The 19183-nt window shown below is 43.1% G+C and overlaps 1 protein-coding gene and 1 long non-coding RNA gene across 3 annotated transcripts in view; one reads left to right on the plus strand and one right to left on the minus strand.

Annotated features, from left to right (window-relative positions):
* Positions 1-17751, plus strand: part of LOC138761226 (solute carrier family 2, facilitated glucose transporter member 11-like) — a 47438-nt gene extending 29687 nt beyond the window's left edge. Inside the window, exons 7-12 of the mRNA XM_069933012.1 lie at positions 1770-1957; positions 5268-5378; positions 7514-7615; positions 9042-9117; positions 10892-11019; positions 17312-17751. Coding sequence (XP_069789113.1) covers positions 1770-1957; positions 5268-5378; positions 7514-7615; positions 9042-9117; positions 10892-11019; positions 17312-17527 — 821 coding nt within the window. The 3' untranslated portion in view covers positions 17528-17751. The remainder of the gene's footprint in view (positions 1-1769; positions 1958-5267; positions 5379-7513; positions 7616-9041; positions 9118-10891; positions 11020-17311) is intronic.
* Positions 2267-18669, minus strand: LOC138761228 (uncharacterized). 2 transcript variants are annotated; one of them, XR_011356199.1, is made up of 3 exons: positions 18527-18669; positions 17305-17390; positions 2267-2620 (listed from the first exon to the last, which is right to left on the minus strand). It is a non-coding gene; the product is annotated as an uncharacterized lncRNA (long non-coding RNA). The 2 variants fall into 2 exon arrangements; XR_011356200.1 differs by lacking the exon at positions 18527-18669 and adding an exon at positions 17832-17856.
* Between the last annotated feature and the right edge of the window lie 514 nt (positions 18670-19183).

Below are 19183 nucleotides of genomic sequence, written 5' to 3' on the forward strand. Positions count from 1 at the left end.
AGTGCAGAGCCTTTACGACACCAGTGATTGGGACTGGGGTTCGAATCCGTGTGGTGTCTATAAGGAGTTTGTACATTCTCCCCATGTCTGTGTGGGTTTTCCCTGGGGGCTCTGGTTTCCTCCCCCCATTCAAAACATACCGGGGGTAATAGTGCCTATGCGCAGGTTTGTTAAGTGTCAATATATGGGTGATGAATCTCAGATCCAGGAGCAGGAGAGTGTCAGGATCACCCATGTGGCAGTGAGCCAATGAGAAGGTCCGAGGAGTTTAACTAGGTGTTGTTTGGGGAGTTGAAGAATGCAGTGTTGTGCCTGGTGAATGATAAAAGAAAGTCGACTTCATGGTGTGCAGGAAGAAACAAGTGAGTGTATTCTTTATTTGTTTGTAAGCTGTGGTAAATCAGTGCTGTTTACTCTCATTACTTTGGCCATCTGCTGTAATGTAAACAGAGCCCCACCTGCACTGTGATGATAACACCGCAGCCACATAATTCATTCCCTTTAACACTTCGTTTCAGTACTAAGACATACATACAACAAATTCAAAAATCTTTGTGGTAAATAAAATAAGTTTTTTTTATTCTTTATTGGTGGAAGATGAACAACCAGATTACAGACAATTATCAAATTGTGATCTAGAATATCTGTCAGAAATTGTACCATTTTAATAGTGTAACACAAGAAAGAGTGGGGGAAGACCATACCACCTCTCAGGCCCGTCCACCATTCGGTTGGGAGAGAGGCAGTACAGATATTGGGTTCTGTGTTAAATCATTTTACAATCTTCCATTAACATGTCTTAGCTTTATCAGCCTGCCGTGCGCATGTATTGCAAAAGAAGGCTCGTGTACTCTATTCTTCACCCTCAGATGTCTTCATATCAGTTTGCTTTTTATATTTAAAACACTCAAAATTTATTTCCCACAGAGGAGAGTTGATCACTCCCACTTCCAAGCCTTAATCTCAGTGATGGATTACTATGTCCATTGGGTACTAACTTATTCCAAACTTTTAACATTGCTTCTTAATTCATGGGTCCTGATATTCTACCAATTGAGATTTTTTTAAATCCTTGAAGCAAGATGATCAGAATACTGAATGTAAAAGTGCAGGTCCTAAGGCATTACATAAGTGAAAAAAACTGGCTTAAGACATGGAGATGATCAAACAGTGTCTAACCACCCCCCCCATCCCCCCTCCAGGCCCCAGGACAGCACGGTTACAGTAGCATAGTGCAACACTATTACCCAGGTTCAAATCCAGCGCTGCTTGCAAGGAGGTTGTACGTTCTCCTTGTGACCTGCATAGGTTTTCTCTGGGTGCTCCACTTTCTTCCCACCCTCCAAAAATCATATGGGGTTGGTAGGTTAATTGGGTAATTGGACAGAATGATTTAAATGGTTAGAATCGGCTTCTGCTGAGTTGTATTGTTAAATTTAAACATTTAAATTCCAAAAAAAATTAAAAAGGCACCAACAATTTCTAACCTGCTTCATCACAATGTGTAAGCCTCTATACTAATTAATTTCTGTTTTGTAAATACCATGCTTGTTTTGCCCGCTATATGTTACTGTGGAAATGATTTCCCAAGCCCTGCCCAAATTGTATGAGTACCAAGGCATTTAGGTCACCGATATGCACAGTAAATCTATAAGGATACTGCATCAAGATGCTGGCAGTAGCCTCACTAGTTTATGATTCAATATCCACCTGCCTTGTGGATGAGCATTTGTTCTAATTTGTTGAGTCCACGGTTTCTGTTTCCAAAGCTCTGCGAAGATTGTGGGGTCCAGGTGATTTCACTGAGGAGGTGAAGGAAATGATGGCCGAGCAGGATCAAGCTCAAGGGGCTGTCAAAAACAATCTCCTGCAGCTCTTCTTGGACAAAACGATACGGTGTCAGCTCCTAACTGGTGTGATCGTCAGTGCGGGTTTGCAGCTAAGTGGCATCAATATTGTAAGTAGTTCACCAGGTTCAAGTGCACTAATCCCAAGCCACAAGCAAAAATCCCCAGTTCTGTCACTTCTGATTAGAATGAATGGCCAGGTAATTTCCAATAGGCCCGACATGCAGAATACTTCAAGATGACTTGCTGTAAAACTTTCACCTTATTTCAGGTTAAAGAACAGAAAGCAGTTTTATAATGAAATCTGTGGACAGCACCTATGGGAATTGGTAAATGCCAGATAAGTGCATTTGCCAGTGGCTTGAGATTGTGTGTTGTGTGATTGGCGACCTAACTACAAGGGGACACCAATTTTAAACTTTTGTTTTTTACCTATTTATTTTGTGTAATTTTTTTGCCGTATGCTTGAATTCAGATAACGGGGATTTTACTGTTCATCAATCTGAAACAAAGTCACGAGGAACCCAAAGTGCCAACACTGTTGAACAGACCACAGCACCCCTCTATGCTATGCTTGGGTGGGGTACAATCTGAGCCTGTGTCTGTGATTTCCCAGTGAGGGGCTTTGTGATTGTACCATTGAAATGGATTCACTTTCGGAAGAACAAAACTGGGGGACGAGTGTTCGCCTCATTGACTGCTGTATGGCTGGTTTTTGGAGTGACAGAGATTCGGGAACGAGCTTGCTTTCCACTGGTGCTTTCACTGGACCGCTGAAACAAAACAGAAACTGAGGATGAGACTTTCATCTGTGCGGCACTTATACTGCCTGACAACTAAACCCAAAATCTGCCAAATCGTTCACTAAAGAATACGCCGTGTTCTTTGCCATCTGTGTGCAGGCTAAAGCCATTGGTCAACCCGCTAACCCAAGAAAACAGGTAGACCTACAATAGGGCCGCAGATAGAAGTCCCCCCTCAATCCATCCTCCCCACCCAGTGATGAAGCTGCCCCAATGGGTCATCAAGCTGCCCCAATGGGTCATCAAGCCATTGTACCTCATGCAGTGTCCAGTGCTTGAAAGACACGATAGGCAATTTCTGCATGGAAAGTGGAAATGGTCAGACCAGAGAAAGATATTTGGAGCTTAATGACCTTTGCTTAAATGTTTAAGATTATCCCTTGAAGAGATGCTACTCACGAGGTTTAATTTCATTAGACATCAAAGGAATTGGCATTTATCATGATTTTAAATCATGGCAAAAAATGGATACAGAGTTGGCTAGCCCACAAAAGACAGAGGGTATGGTAAAGGGTGTTATTCAGTGTTTTTCCACAAAGATCGGTGTTGGGACCCTTATTGTTTGTGAATACAAATGACTTGGGTGAGAAAGTAGGTGGGTGGGTTGTAAAAGTCTAGGTTACCCAGAACTGCAGACAGTGTAGAGGGTTGTCAAAAAAAAACATAATAGGACATACCTGTATATCAGTTGCAGACATGGGTAGTTTAATCTGGACAAGTGTGAAGCATTTTGGGAAGTCAAATGTAAAGGGAAAGAATACAGTTAATGACACAGCCCTTAAAAGCATCTAGGGGTTGAGGTCCTTGAAAGTGACCCCACAAGAAGATAGGGTGGTAAAGAAGGCTTATGGTATGCTTGACTTCGTTGGGAGTGGCAGTGAGAACAAAGTCAATAAGTTATTTTGCAGTTGTTATTAAACTTTGGGTAGGCCGCACTTGCAATTCTGTGTCCCACATCACAGAAAGGATGTGGAGGCTTTGGGAAGGAAAGAAGAGATTTACCAGGATGTTGCCTGGTTTAGAAGGTATGAGTTATGGGAGCAGGTTGGACAAACTTGGGTCATTTTCTCTGGACTTTTGGAGACTGAGGAGTGACCTGACAGAGGTTCATACAATCAGGAGAAGCAGAGATAGAGTGGACTGTCAGAATCTTTTACCGGGTAAAATGTTAGAGGACATGCGTTTAGGATAAGGAGGCAGAAGTTTAACCAAATGTGTGGAGGATTTTTTTTCAGAAGTTTAAGGGAGAATTTTTTTTGACACTGAGTGGTAGGTGCCTGGAACAGGCTGCCAGGAGTAGTGGTGGTACCAGATACAATAGTAGCTTTTAAGAGGCTTCTAGATAGGCACAAGAATATGGAAATGGAGGGAATATTTATCACATGCAAGCAGTAGAATTTTAGTTTGGTTTAGACATCATATTCAGCACAGACATGTGGGCTGAAGGGCCTCTTCTTGTGCTGTACTGTTCAATATTCTATGTTCATGTGTAATGACATAACAACTGGGGGTTCCCTTATTCCTTCAATATTATTGTTTGCCACATCAACTATTAAAGAAATTCCTTTTCCTTGTGACTGAAACAATAATTCTAAAGAAACTCTAAAACTGTTTAAGGAAACAGAGAGTACTTCTTTTCATTTATTTTAAACCCTTTACAGGAGGGTTGCCAGATTTGGCACCTTTGGCCCCAAACAGCAGAAATTTGGCATTTTGTTGAATTCGTTGGTGGCAGGAAGTGCCGAATGGCAGGCTTTTTGCAGTTTTGGAAGATTTTTAGGCTCTTTTTAGTTCTGTTGGTGCTTTTTACAACTTTAATTTTTCTTTAATTTCGGCAACCCTGCTTTAGAGCTGTAAATGTTGTCAAGAAAGGTGGATATATCTAATTGCCGGGAAGTGTGGAAAAGTGTGGTCGCAGGAAGAAAACATTGGATGTAAATATAAATCACCATCAGGGATCAGGTATAATCCTGGGCCATCTTGCCCAGTCATTCTCAACTCTGTGGCCTCCTTAGAACTCTACTTGTCCGTGAAGCAATCGTTTAGTTGGTTTCTTCCGTACTTCTCCACTACATAAAAAACAAAAATATTTTTGTGCTGTGAGCGCTCCCCCCATCCCCGGCCAATTTAGAATGCCTGATCTAGCCCAATGACACTAGGTAAAAGCAACTCCAGGATACTGATGCCACAACCCCATGGAGAACAGAGTCCTAAAATGGCCACCTTTGATCCCCAGGAAAACCCAAAGGTTACATGGGGATAATGAGATCCATTTTCAACTAGCTGCCCTGGACACAAACTTGGTGAAGCAGGTATCACTAGATCAAAAACTTAAACAGCTTGCAAAAGTGATGGTCGATCTGAATCCTCAGCCTACTACCAAATTAAAAATGTAACCAATATATACAGAATATGGTTACAGGCCCTTCAATCCACATGTCTGTGCTGAACATCTTACCCAACTAAACTAATTCTCTGCAGCTTGAATTTGGTAGATATCCCTTGGCTGTTTTATTCATTGGTCTGATATGTTTTTATTTTAATGAATGGGCCAAAGCTAACTTTTCTTAAGTAGATCATTTCTGAACAAAATCTGACAATTGATATTGTTTTCCAGATCTATTTTTATGCAAATGATGTTTATCAGCAATTGGGAATTACAAAGGACAAGATTGTGTACGTGGGGATTGGTGCAAGTGGAATTGAAATATTGACTTCAGTGATATGCGTAAGTTCAGTCTCCAATCAATTATCAATTATTGAAGAGTAACTATCATTTTGTTTATAATATTCCCCCTAAGAAGAAACTCCAAATAGCGGAGTCTCTGAGTAGAGAGATTGTCCTCTGTCTCCCCAACCTGAGTCAATGCCACTCCCCCCACCAAAAGGGGTTTCATCTCCCTCTCACACGTGCTGGTTGTGATCCCTACCTCTCCATCCATTGATTCATAGCAACACAAGAAACCAGAGCACTCAGTCTGCCCCACCATCCAACATGACTGCTCTATTTGGCCTCAGCTCCACTTCTGCGCCCCTTCATTCCTCAGTCTCTCAAACATTTATCTATCTCCATCTTGTATCAAACGATCTGACCTCTGCCTCCTTCACGACAATAGAATTTCAGAGATTCGCTACCCCTGAGAAAATTTTCTTTGTCTCTCAGCTTTAGATGCTTTATTCCTTATTTTGTTATACACAAACATGCAGCATTCAGGATCCCAATGAAGAGCTCAGGCCTGATACATCAGTTCCCCTTTCCTTCCTATGGATGCTGCATGACCTGCTGGGTTTATCCAGCACATTTTACATCCCCTTGTTCCTAATTCCCTGCGAGTGGAAATATCTTCTGCCTTCTCCAAAGGGGAATCAGAAATCACCTTAGGAAAGGGCATGTGCCCAGGAACAAGAAGGGGAGGAGGCCAGGACTGCATTCAGGGTCATGGCTTTGGTTCAAGGTTCAAAGTTCAATATTCCTTTTTATTGTCACGTAGTAATACATAAAAATGTCTGCATCAGTGGCAGGGTTCTCCCAGTGGCCAACCACTTCAATTCCGCACCCCGCTCCCATGTCTATCCATGGCCTCAAGCACTATCCCACCAAAACCACCCATAAAATGGAGGAACACCACTTGATTTTCCATCTGGGCACTCTCCAACTGGATGACATTAATATCATCTTCTCCGGTTTCTGCTCACCTACTCTCTGTTTTCCCTCCCTTTCCCTTCCCTCTGTCTTCTTTCCTCCAGCTCTCCACTCCCTTCCCTCCATTCACAGAACTATTCCCCCTTCTCCCTGTTTGCTGGAGTGCCCTCCCTCCCTTATTCACCTATTACCTCCTGCCTTTGGGACTGTGCTCCTGCCCCTTCACCCCACTATTTTGTTTGGGCACCTGCCAACATTTGTTCATACCTTGATGAAGGGCTCAAACCCGAAATGGTGGTTATGTAACTATCTTTGCTGTTAGTCCTACTGAGTTTCTCCAGCATTGTGTCTTTATTTCATCCACAATGTTTGTAGACTTTGTGAAATATTCTGGATATACTTCAACTCTGTCTGCCGTCAGGCAAATGAAGAGTCATCATGAGCATTCCCTGGCACCCTAACAATAGGAGAAAGGGAAGCAAAAAAGAGTCCCTTCAGAGACACTGAGAGTCTGGGAGTTTGCGTACAGTGCTCCCGTAGCCTCTGCAGTCTCACAGACTCCTGTTCAAACCGTTGGCAGATCCAATACGATCGGGAAGCCTTCAACCCCCAAGGAACTTCGGGAATCCTTTCTTGCTCTCAGCACCCTCTCAAATCCTGGTTACGATATCTGGTTGCCATGAGCCAGTCTCCAGCAGTCCACAGCCTGTGTGGGTCCTTCAGCCATTGGTCCACTGCTGTGGATATGTTCATGTAGGGTCATCTCCTAATCTTCTCCTTCTCAACAGGGGAGGGGAGAGTGTGATTAGGCATAACAAAGGTCAGTAAATCCCCTGGCTGGACCATGTGGCAAATAAAGCCAATCTCCCCGAGAGAAGCAAGAGGTGGTTACTGAACTACTGAGTATGAAGCTTCAATTGAACTCAGACGTCCATACCTATATCAGATCAGCCATAAATCTATTAAATGTGAAGTGTGCATAGCTCGTCTATGAAATCTTCAAAGTCGCGTACTCCTGCGTTAATGTCTAATGTTCTTGAAATAGATATTGCGATCTGTATGAGGACTCGTTTCTTGCTACAGTTGAATGGTCTGAACTTGGGTAGAGGAAATAGAGTTTTAAAGTTTGCAACTGAAGTAAAAATTGGCAGCATAGAATGTCCCAAGAAAGTCTCACTCTTTTTAAAAATCTCACTCTTTTTAAAAATCCTATTGCACAGGGATTCGTCATTGAGCGAGTTGGAAGGAAGATCCTGCTGTGGAAAGGGTACTCCTTCATGGCATTGTGGATACTCCTACTGATTATTACACTCTCTCTGAAGGTGAGCTTCATAGAAGGCCTGTCCAACATTTGTTAGAATGATGACATGAAGGTAAAGATTCATGGGTTCTTTCTCTCTCTCTCTCTTTCTCTCTCTCTCTCTCTGGTGGATGTGCATGCCTGTGTGGGGAAATGAGAAAACTGTTGCATGTCCACGTCCACCCACGTTTGTCGGAGGGTCCACCCACGTTCACCCTCCAACAAACTCCTCAACACAGGAAGGCTGTGTAAAAGTGCCCCTGTGTAAACGAGCACATCAGAACACACCGGAGGGAAGTATGCTAATCTTTTTTCAGAATAATTCAGCTGTTTCTGTGTAAAGATGCCTTATCATGTGGGCTCCACACTATAGGATGGAGAATTACACATCAACTCAGCAGGGCATTGAAATGCAGAAGAGAGAGTGTTGGATAATCAGACGTTCCTTCATTGGAATTGCTCATTTTGATACCATGGGGACTTTTAAAAGCATAAGCAGAAGATCCATTCCTGCCGTCAGTAGGTCTCGAACATGGAGTTGAAAATCCAGGAATAACTGTTAGCAATCTAGAACAGTGAAAAGTAAGGAATTGAAACCCTGTGAAAGAGATCGAAGTAACATAGACCTGAATGGATATTTTCCTGGGATTTCCCCTTAAACTATGCCTGGGACATTTATCCTTCCTGCTTTTTCTCAGAGACACAGAGCACTCTGTCCACTGTGCTGTGCCATTGCTTTGAAAGAATCCACTCCTGTGTCACTCACATGCTTCACCTTATAAAATCCAGAGACTTAAGCTTCAAATGCATGATTGGTTGAAAGTGAGATGTGGTCACTTTGATGGTAAATGGGGTAAACCAATGGCTATGAATTCAGAATCTATTGTCATGAATTTGTCACGAAATTCATTGTTTTGCTGCAGCTTAACAGTCCAAATGTTGCTATAAATTACATTTTAAAACAAATAAATAAATAGTGCAAGAAAATAGGAGAAAGTGAGGTGGGGTCTGTGGTTCATTGTCCATTCAGAAATCTGATGGCAGAGGGGGAAGACGCTGTCCTTGTGCTGCTGGGTACTCATCCTTGGACTTCTGTACCTACTTCCTGATGATAGCAGAGTGAAATGGGTCATGGGGGTCCTTGAGGATAGAGGCTGCTTTCTTAAGACATTGCCTCTTGTAGATCTCCTTGAAGGAGGGGAGACTGGTGCCTGTGACATTGCTGGTCAAGTTAACAACTCTCTGGGGTTTATTTCCTGTCCTGTACATTGGCACCTCCAAACCATGAGAGCTTCAATCTCAAAGGATAGAAAACCAGCCCACACTGAAACATGTGCAGGCTGCCCTCAGGTGCTAGGAACTATTGGTTCTGTTCAGCTAATGATTCAAATGTGTGTAACTTCTCTAACATTTCCCCTTTGCTCACTCATTGAATGGGTCTCTTTCAGGAATATTTCTCCTGGATTCCATATTGCAGCCTGGTCTTCATCTTTGCTTACATCTTCACTTTTGGGATAGGTCCAGGTGGGTACAAGCTCTACTGATTCTCTTTAAACCCTTAGACATGCTTTAGGTTTTCTAGGAGGTGGCTGAGGCAGGTACTATTGAAACATTTAAGAAAATATTGGACAGATATATGATGGGTTTAGAGTAATATGGGTCAAATGCAGGCAGGTGTGGGTGAGACATTTTGTCGGCATGGGGAAGTTGGGCCAAAGGGCCTGTTTATGCACTGTATCTAAAAGGAGCAATCATACATAGGCATTGCATGTCATCTCTCCCAAAGTTGGAGACATTTTTATGCAGTTCCAAAGGGTAGACGGTTTGTTTCAATTTCACTCGGCTGGACAAAAATAAGACACCCTCTTCAATATCAATTGCTGAGCTCCATGAGCATCTGTATTCTGGTGAGCGTCAGTATTCTGGAGAAAATCCTAAAGGAAAGGTTGTACATATGTTTGGAAAGGAAGGGACAATCAGGGGGAGTTAGCGTGCCTTGGTGTGGGGAAGATCTCACCTCTCTTGAATGACTGAGTTTTTTTAACCTCCCCATAAACTGATTGGAGTTTACCTCTGAATACAGTAAGTCCACTGGTATCCGGCACCCATGGGGATTGATAGATGTGGATAAATGTACTTTCTGGTTGCTTGAGACCTACTCCTACAAAGCCCAACTAATACCCCTGCATTAAGAATAAAAATACAACAGTAAAAGTCTCAAAATCCAGATTGCTCAGGGATTGGGTCAGTCCCAATTTTTGGATTTTCCAGATTTTGATCAGTACTTTTAAAATTCAAATTTAAGGAGAATAAACAAAAGTATTTTTTCATATAAAATACCAAGTACAAAAACACAATTTTTTTCCCTCACATTTCCACGTGGTTGCTTTTTGCCGCTGTGTATCTGCGAAAGCTGAGAGTAAAGGTCTAGGTTCTTGATTGGTCTGGATTTCTGATGTCCAGATTTTCAGATTTTTTTTGTATTCTGTACTTACACTGGACAAACTTCACGCATGAATTATATAAACCTTAAAGCATTTTACTTTATTTTCAGTCACATTCTTTAAAAACATTCAACTGTGGCTGCATCTGCAGGTTCCTCCCCCTCCACAGATCCTCCTGAAAGACTAGCAATGATTAACCTCCCTCCGCCATCCCACAAGCTTATAGATAAAGCCTCTGACTGGGGTGACTCTTACTAAGCAGGGATAAGGAGACACTTTAAGAAAGTCCCCCAATGGCGAGCGGCATCCACCAGCTCCTCATCCTGGGTGACACCATTGGTGAGTCACATAACTTTATTCAAACAGCTGCTACTGGCAAAGCACGACCAAGGCCCTCCGCTCCCATCTTCACCAAAGGTTTATGTGTAACTTCAGAGAACATTTACTTTTACAGTTTTAAACTTATCTATTTTTACCTATTATTTTATTCTTATTTATTTAAATACCTGAACATTTATTTTCCTCAATTTTTTTTGTCGGTTGCTTGAGGCTGCCACTTGCTTGAATTCCAGATACCAAGAGTTTTACTGTAGTCATTATTCAAGAGGTAAAATTTCTTACGCAGCCAATTCACCCTATACCTTTGCCACTGCTTCACAAAGTCCAGCAGTTCTCCAGGGAAGAAAATGAGTGCAGATTCTGTGAAAAAGCAGGGCATGAGGGAAATCCTCAGCAGATTGGCCCTGAGGAACACACAGTTAACATCGCAGGCCAACATGGTGCTGTTAAAAGGTTGTTCAAGTCTCCTGACCTCTATCATTAAGACAATGAATGATTCTTTGCTCTTTCCCCAGGTAGTGTCAGTGGAGTTTTACCTTTGGAAATATACACTCAGTCTAATCGGTGTATTGCTTTGGTAGCAGCAAACAGCCTGCAGTGGCTGTCTCTCTTCATCCTTGGTCTGCTGTTCCCTTTTATTATTGTAAGTAGAGTTTGAATCTCAATAGTGAGCAGGCCAATCTGCGCGCGCAGTGAGGAGGGGCGGGGGATGGGAGGGGCTGGGGGGTGGGGGGAGACTTCATCTGGTCAACTTCTTCACTTTTACTGCTGTGTTAACTGAGATCTAACACACTCAAAAATTTCATCTTGACCTGACACACACAGGAGACTGCAGTTGCTGGAATCTGAAGGCAAGCACAATGTGTTAGAGGAACTCACCCGGTCGCATGGCATCAGTGGGAGAAAAAATGGCCGGAACCCTTTATCAAGATATTCCACAGTTTATAAGCAACCAATACTTAGAGATTTCCCCTTCAAGTGTCACTCTGCTAAAAACCATGGTCAATATATTGGGATTAAGGGAGATGTGTCTCAACCAAGGGTTTGGCCTGAAACATTGACCATTCTTTTGCTGCTTGATCTGCTGAGTTCATCCAGCAGAGTGTGTTCAGATTAATTTTGACCATTTGACACTGTCCTATGATATTAATCACATAAAAGGAACCTGGCAAGAGCGATGGATTTTTTTTCTGAAACTGTTCTCACTTTATCTATCACAGTAACAGTGAATTAGAGTTTGATGCATGGCATTGCACTATGCATACAGTTCATCTGTTTGTAATGGCACTGTTTTCCAATTTTACTGAAGAAGCTTTGTGGCTCAAGCAATTAGATTGTCTCAGTTTTCTGTGTCCTTCTGCACTTAAATGATTCCCAACAGAGTGACACCTGAAGGAGAAATCTCAAAGTATTGGTTGCTTTAAATTGCTGAATTATTGGCCAATCTTGATCAGGGAAACATCTTTTCAATGGGAAGGTAATGTGCTGATATATTGTTCCTGATATACCAATATTCAGTTTAAGTCTGCAGTTGCTGTGATTGCATTAAACACAGAAATGCTGGAAGAATTCATCTGGTCTCCCAGTATCCATAGGAGGTAAAGTGAGGAGCGAGTAACGAGACTTAGTGAGTAAAGAGGCGTGTTTACCGATCTCAGGCCTAGTTTAGGTGAGAGGTGAAGGACCAGCGAGGAGGAGGAGCAAGAAGTGAGCAACAGCGAGTTAAAAGGCGCGTTTTCCAATCTCAGGCCTATTTTGGTGACAGGCGAAGGACCAGCGACGAGCAAGTGACAGGGCAGTAGGATTAATTTGTAGGGGCCAATAAAAGGAGGGGAAGGACAAGGAGTGGCCATCAAGGAGTGGCCCAGCGAGTGAGTGGCACAGAGAAGGAGTGGAGCACTGAGGTTTTGGCTTGAGAAGCTTCGGCGTGGAGAGGATGAGGCACAGGTAAAAAGGGTAAGTTCTTTATTTATTTTTTCTCTTTTAATATAATCACTGTGTTCGTTTCAGGCATGGCTCCAACCCGTGTCATGCTCCTCCTGTGGCATGTGGGAACTTAGGGAGATTGACAGTGTCCCTGAGGACTACAAGTGCAGGAAGTGTGTCCAGCTGCAGCTCCTGGTAGACCACATGATGGCACTGGAGCTGCGCGAGGACTCCCTTTGGAGCAGCCGGGATCTGTAGAATGCAGTGGATAGCACATTTAGTGAGTTGGTCATGCTGCAGCTTAAGAGAGTAGAGAAAGGTAGGGACTGGATGATCAACAGTGAGCAGTATTAGGAAGGTCATGCAGGAGTCTCCTGCGGTCATCTCCCTCCAAAACAGCTATACCGCTTTGAATATTGTTGGGGGGAGATGGCCCATCAGGAGAAGGCAGCAGTAGCCAGGATCATGGCACCATGAGTGACTCTGCTGAGCAAGAGGTAGAGCAATAATTATAGGGCGTTCTATAGTAAGGGGAATAGACAGGAGCTTCTATGACTGCAAAAGGGACTCCTGGATGGTGTGTAGTTTCCTGGGTGTAAGGATCTTGGAGCAGCTGCAGGACATTCTGAAAGGGGACGGTGAACAGCCAGCTGGCATGATCTATATTGGTACCAATGATATGGGACGAGATCCTACAAGCTGAATTTATGGAGCTGAGAGCTAAGTTAAGGAGTAGGACCTCAAAAGTAATAATCTCAGGATTATTACTGCTGCCATGAGCTAGTCAGAGTAGAAATAGCAGGAGAGTTAGAATGAATATGTGGTTTGAACAGTGGTGCAGGAGGGAGGGTTTCAGTTTCTTGGGGCATTGGGATCGGTTCTGGGGCAGATGGGACCAGTACAAACCGGATAGTCTACATCTGGCCAGGGCCAGGATCAATGTTCAAGGGAGGTTGTTTGCTAGTGGTGTGTGGAAGGTTTAAACTAATGGGGCAAGGGGAATGGGAACCTACAAAGAAAGAATGAGGAAGGTGGTACAGAGACCAAAGCTAGAGTTAGAAAAGAGAAAAGAAAAATAGAGGGCAGAAAAGGCTGCAGAGTTCACTAGATACTAAAAGGACAATGAGTATAAAGGCACTTCATCTAAATGCCTGTAGTGTTAGAAATAAGGTTTGTGAACTTGAGATACAAATCAGTCCCCAGGCATATGATTTAGTGGCCAACACAAAAACATGGTTGCAGGGTGGGCATGATTGGGAATTAAATATTCAAGGGTATCAGGTAATACAAAAAGATAGACAGGAAGGTAAAGGAAATGGGTTGGCACTCTTAATCAAGGATGAGCTCAGGAAAGGGGGGGGGGAGAAAAAGTCACTGTATATGTATGAAAAAGAAATAGTGTATATCATGGCTAATGTGATTTATGGTGTGAAAAATAAAAAAATTTAAAAAAAAAAGAAAAGAAAAAAAAAGGATGAGCTCAGGGCAATAATGAGAGATGATGTAAGATCTAAGGAGCAGAATGTTGAGTCCATCTGGATAGAGATTAAGAATAGTAAAGGGGGAAAAAAAATCACTGATGGGAGTTGTCGATCGCCCACCAAATAACAATAGCACAGTGGCAGAGGCAATTAACCGAGAGATAGCTGAGGCATGTAGAACAGAATGGCAGTTGTCGTGGGGGACCTTAATTTCCACGTAGATTGGGAAAATCAAGTTGGTCAAGGTAATCTGGAGGATAACTTCATAGAATGCATCCGTGATAGCTTTCTTGAGTAGCATGTTAAGGAATCAACAAGGGAGAATGCTATTTTAGATCTAGTATTGTGCAATGAGAAAGGTAAAATTAATGATCTAATAGTTAAGGACCCTCTTGGGAAAAAACAATCATAATATAATTGAATTTCTCATACAGATGGAGGGTGCAATAGGTAGATCTAAAACTAGCGTACTATGCTTGAACAGGGGAGACTACAACAGGATGAGGGAGAAATTGGTCAGCATTAATAAATCCAGTTTCGTCGTTTTACTATTTTTGGTACACACACAGCCAATCTGTTTGCTCATAGTTTTACTATTATCTGATTCCACCTGCATTGAATTCGCCCATCGTTATTGAATGCCTGAAGAGGGCGCACAAAATCAATGAACCGGTGTGGACTCGAAAGGCCAACATGGCCTGTTTCCGCTCCGTAAATGGTTATATGGTTATGGTTATATGGACTGGGAGCAGAGATTTTTCACAGTGCTCCACAAAAATATATTTCCATTAAAAACAAGGGCACTAAGAGAGGGAAAAGCCAGCCTTGGTTAGCTAAGGAAATAAAGGAAAGTAAAAAATTAAAAGCTCATGTGTTCAAAGTATCCAAGAGTAGTGGGAAACTGAAGGATTGGAAAAACTTTAAAAGGCAACAAGGGACAATTAAACGAGAAATAAGGAAAGGGGAGAGGATTATGAAGGTAAATTAGCACAAAGTATAAAAACAGATTTTAAAAAAATTATAAATATATAAATCAGAAGACGGTGACTAGAGTCACCATAGGACCCTTGGAAGAAGAAAAAAGGGAGATTGATATTGAGTCATGAGGAAATGGCTGAGGCAGTGAACAGATATTTGGTGTCAGTCTTCATGGTGGAAGACACATCCAGCATGCCAAAGAGTGGTGTTAGAGATGCGAAGGGAAGTGAGGGCCTCGATAAAATAATTGTTACAAAAGAGATAGTGATGAGCAAACTAATGGGACTGAAAGCAGACAAATCCCCTGGTCCTGATGGGATCCATCCCAGGATACTGAAGGAAATGGCGGGAGTTATAGTAGACATTGGTAGTCATTTACCAAAATTCTCTGGATTCTGGGCAGGACCTGGCGGATTGGAAAACAGCAAATGTCATACCACTTCTTAGAAAGGGATGTAGGCAGAAGGTGGGTAACTATTGGCCAGTTAGCTTAACGTTTGTAGTCAGGAAAATGCTTGAAGATGTCATTAAGGATGAAATAGTGAGATATTTAAAATGAAGGGGTGCCATCAGGGAGATGCAGCATGGATTCAGAAAGGGAAGGTCTTGATTGACAAACTTGCTGGAGTTGTTTGAGGATATAATGGGTCCAGTACATAGAGGGGAACAGGTTGATGTTGTATATTTGGTTTTCCAGAAGGCATTTGATAAGGTGCTGCACAGAGATTTATCAATAAGATACAGATGAATGGAGTCAGGGGATGTATATTGGCATGGATTGAGGATTGGTTAACTGACGGAAGGGCAGAGAGTCAGGATAAGTGGGTGTTATTCTGATTGGCAGACAGTGGTAAGTGGGCTGCTGCAGGGGTCGGTGCTGGGCCCGCAGCTGTTCACTATTTACAATGATGATCTCGAAGAGGGGACAGAGTGTAGTGTGGCCAAGTTTGCAGATGATACTAAATTGAGTGGAAAAGTCAATTGTACAGAGAATGTGGAGAGGCTGCAGAAGGATATAGATAAGTTAGGTGAGTGGGCAAAGATCTGACAGATGGAGTACAACATTAGTAAATGCAAGGTCATCCACTTTGGTAGGAAAAATAGAAGAGAAGATTCTTATTTAAATGGTGAAAGACTGCAGCATGCTGTCATGCAGATGGACTTGGGAGGGCTTGTGCATGAATCGCAAAAAGTTGGGATGCAGGTACAACAGATTATTAAGAAGGCAAATGGGATGAGGGCCTTCATCGCTATAGGAATTGAATTCAAGAGCAGGGAGGTCATGCTGCAACTGTACATGGTACTGGTGAAGCTGCACCTGGAGTACTGTGTACAGTTCTGGTCTCCATACTTGAGGAAGGATACACTGGCCTTGGAAGCAGTCCAGAGGGGGTTCACCAGGTTGATGAGGGGGTTGAGGAGGGACTAAATCGTCTGGGATTTTACTCACTCAAATTCACAAGAATGAGAGGACATCTTATAGAAACATAAAATTATGAAAGGGATAGAAGCAGAAAATTTGTTTTCACTGGTAGGTGAGACCGCAACTAAGGAACACGGCCTCAAGATTCAGGGGAGTAGATTTAAGACAGAGATGAGGAAAAACTGTTTTTCCTAGAGAGTAGAGAACCTATGGAATTCTCTGCCCAGGGAACAGTTGAGGCTACTTCATTAAATTTATTTAAGGTTCAGTTAGATGGCCTACTCCTGCTCCTATTCCTTATGTTCTTATATTACCTTCCTAGAGGTATCAGGTCCAAAATGTTGGCTATATATCTTTATCTCCTTGATGCTGCGAGACCGGCTGTGTTCCTCCATCATTTCTGTGTTTTACAGAATCAATTCCAGAATTTACATGTAATGAGTTCTTAAATCAGCTAAAGTGGACAGTAGGAAGGCAGACATAGTACTTTCATAGTACTTGCGAGATATTTCAGTGTGATGGAGGTGAACAGGAAGACGGATGGGGCAGGATGCATTGCATTTGGGAGCCCATGGTCTGAACATGGGGGATTTAATGCACTTGTATGCTGGAACATCTCAGGCACAATGGTGAGAAAATGACCATGGTTTCTGTGTCTTAAAACAGCAGAGATTTAATGTTTCATTTAGATTTAGACATTAGGCACAGTTACAGGCCTTTTCGGCCCTTGATCCAGTGCTGCCCAATTACACCCAATTGACCTATACTCCTGGTGCGTTTCGAACGATGGGAGGAAGCCAGAGCCCCGGAGGAAACCCACGTAGAGACAGGGAGAACGTTAAAACTCCTTATAGACAGTGATATAGATTTGAACTCAGGTCGCCGGTGCTCTAACAGCGTTGTGCCATCCACTACACTAACTGTGCCAGCCTGATGATAAATGTTATGCTATCTCGCCCAGCTTGAAAATGACTGCAGTTCCATTCCCAGCACTTAATGCATTGTTGCTTAAACACATGCTTAACCTTTTCACATGTCTCTCTTTAATCACCTTCTAATGCTTCAGCACACAGGAAGGTTGTTAAATTATGTACAAGTTCCTCTCAGATAGACTGTTTACCTTGCAGGAGGCATTGGGTCCATTCTCCTTCTTCCTGTTTTTTGGAAATTGCATGCTTGCCTCGATCTTCATGTTTTACGTCCTCCCTGAAACAAAAGGAAAAACTCTTCTTCAAATCAACGAGGAGTTTAAAAAGCTACGCGAGGCAAAAAGTGGAACATGTCCTGTTCTCTGCATGGGATGTATCCCCGACCAGGCAGTGGTTCTATCTACAAGACTGTGACCAAATGCGAGGCGGCTTCCAAATATAGTAATGTTAGTCCAAGGCTGCTCTACAGTGGTCCCACATTCAGCTGCCATGTTGACTAATCCTCAGATTTAACTTGTTTCTTATCAGTGGCTAAACTCAGGAAAAGAGACATCTTCAACATTACAGGTTAAATGCCAGTTTAAAATCATTACTGTACTATCTTCACCTGAAACAATAAATAACTCTTATTTACTTAAGCGTGACCCACATTTATCACGAGTTATGATAAAAAAACATGTTTACAAAAATAAGGGGAGGACAAATAAGATCCTGACACCTGTATGAACCATTCTTGATCATTGGATAGTTAGTGCATTTGATTAGAATCCAGGCAGTTAATGTCACACAATGCAAACCTCCAGTGTTGTTCACACTGCTGCTTGGCACCAATTAACACATTCCGCTGGAGATTGACCTGCTGTACAAACAAGGTGCAGCATATAATTGAACCTCCCCCACCCCTTTCCTGAATGGGGAGGGTGGAGTACACCAAACATTGTGAACAGCTCACGCTCACAGGAATTCCTTTTTGGGAGGCTCTTTTGACAGAGGTCCAGGGGTAGGAGAGAAGGGGTATGAATTAAAGAAGGTCAAGGTGGGTTTTGAGGGGAGGGGGTGAAAGTGGTGTCAACCAGGTGTGGGAGAAGCGATCAATAGAGTGAGGGGAGTGTGGCAGAAGAAGAGAACAATAGATGGAAATGAAGAGTGGTGATTACAATAGAGAGCATCAATAAAGAGAGGGAAGAGGAATCAGGGTAATGTACACAGACAAGAGGCAGAAAGTGGGATAATCAAATCAACTTGAGGATGGTGTGTGCAGTGGGATCGTGTCAGAGAGAAGTATGCAGTAAGAAGGGAAGGAACGAATTGACAAGACATGAGGAGAGTGAGAGGAGACGAAACTCCAGAGCTTCCAGATCCATAGGGAAGAAAAACCAAGAAAAATATTAAAATAATAATCAAAATACTCACCAGTGGTGTTGGAAAGCATCAGCAACCAGCAAAAACATCAAAGAATTGGCTCCGATGCCAGGGTTTGACCTGAATGCCTTGTGGCAAAGGAAATGGTAGTGCCTCCTTGAGGCTCAATGCAGAGGATGACATGGGAATGGAGATGCAGCCCATCCCACAGGAGTGCTGAGGTAAGGCCAATCCAGGAAGGGGAAGTGATACTACCCTGGACCAGCAAACAGACAATGAAAGCCTTGTGGAGTGGTCCAGAGCTTGGGAGGAGGGGGGCTTGGGCCCCCGTCCCATGGCGAGAGCACAAGGACAGGCGCTATCGCATCGAATGCGACGTGGCTGGTGGGAGCAGTGATGGATTGAGTGGCTGGGAAGCGCGGGGAGCTCATCGATTGGGGAAATTGCAGGCTCAAGATGATCCAGCATCAGGTCAGGTGACATGCCAAGCAGTACCGATGGGTGTGGTGATGGCAGTGACAGCAATGGAGGTGGCAGTGGTGAAAATGAAGGACAGGAGGATTGTCCCGAGGCCTGGGAAGGACTCCACGGTAAGGCAAAGGGAGAAGGAGGGCTTCTTGTGTGATATTTTGGAGGCCATGGGACTCCGGGAAGAGAGACTGTTCCAGGCAGAGGAGAAGAGAGCTGAGAACAAGGCTAAAAAAAACT

This window comes from Narcine bancroftii, chromosome 4, assembly GCF_036971445.1.
Source record: "Narcine bancroftii isolate sNarBan1 chromosome 4, sNarBan1.hap1, whole genome shotgun sequence".
Classification (NCBI taxonomy): Eukaryota; Metazoa; Chordata; class Chondrichthyes; order Torpediniformes; family Narcinidae; genus Narcine; species Narcine bancroftii.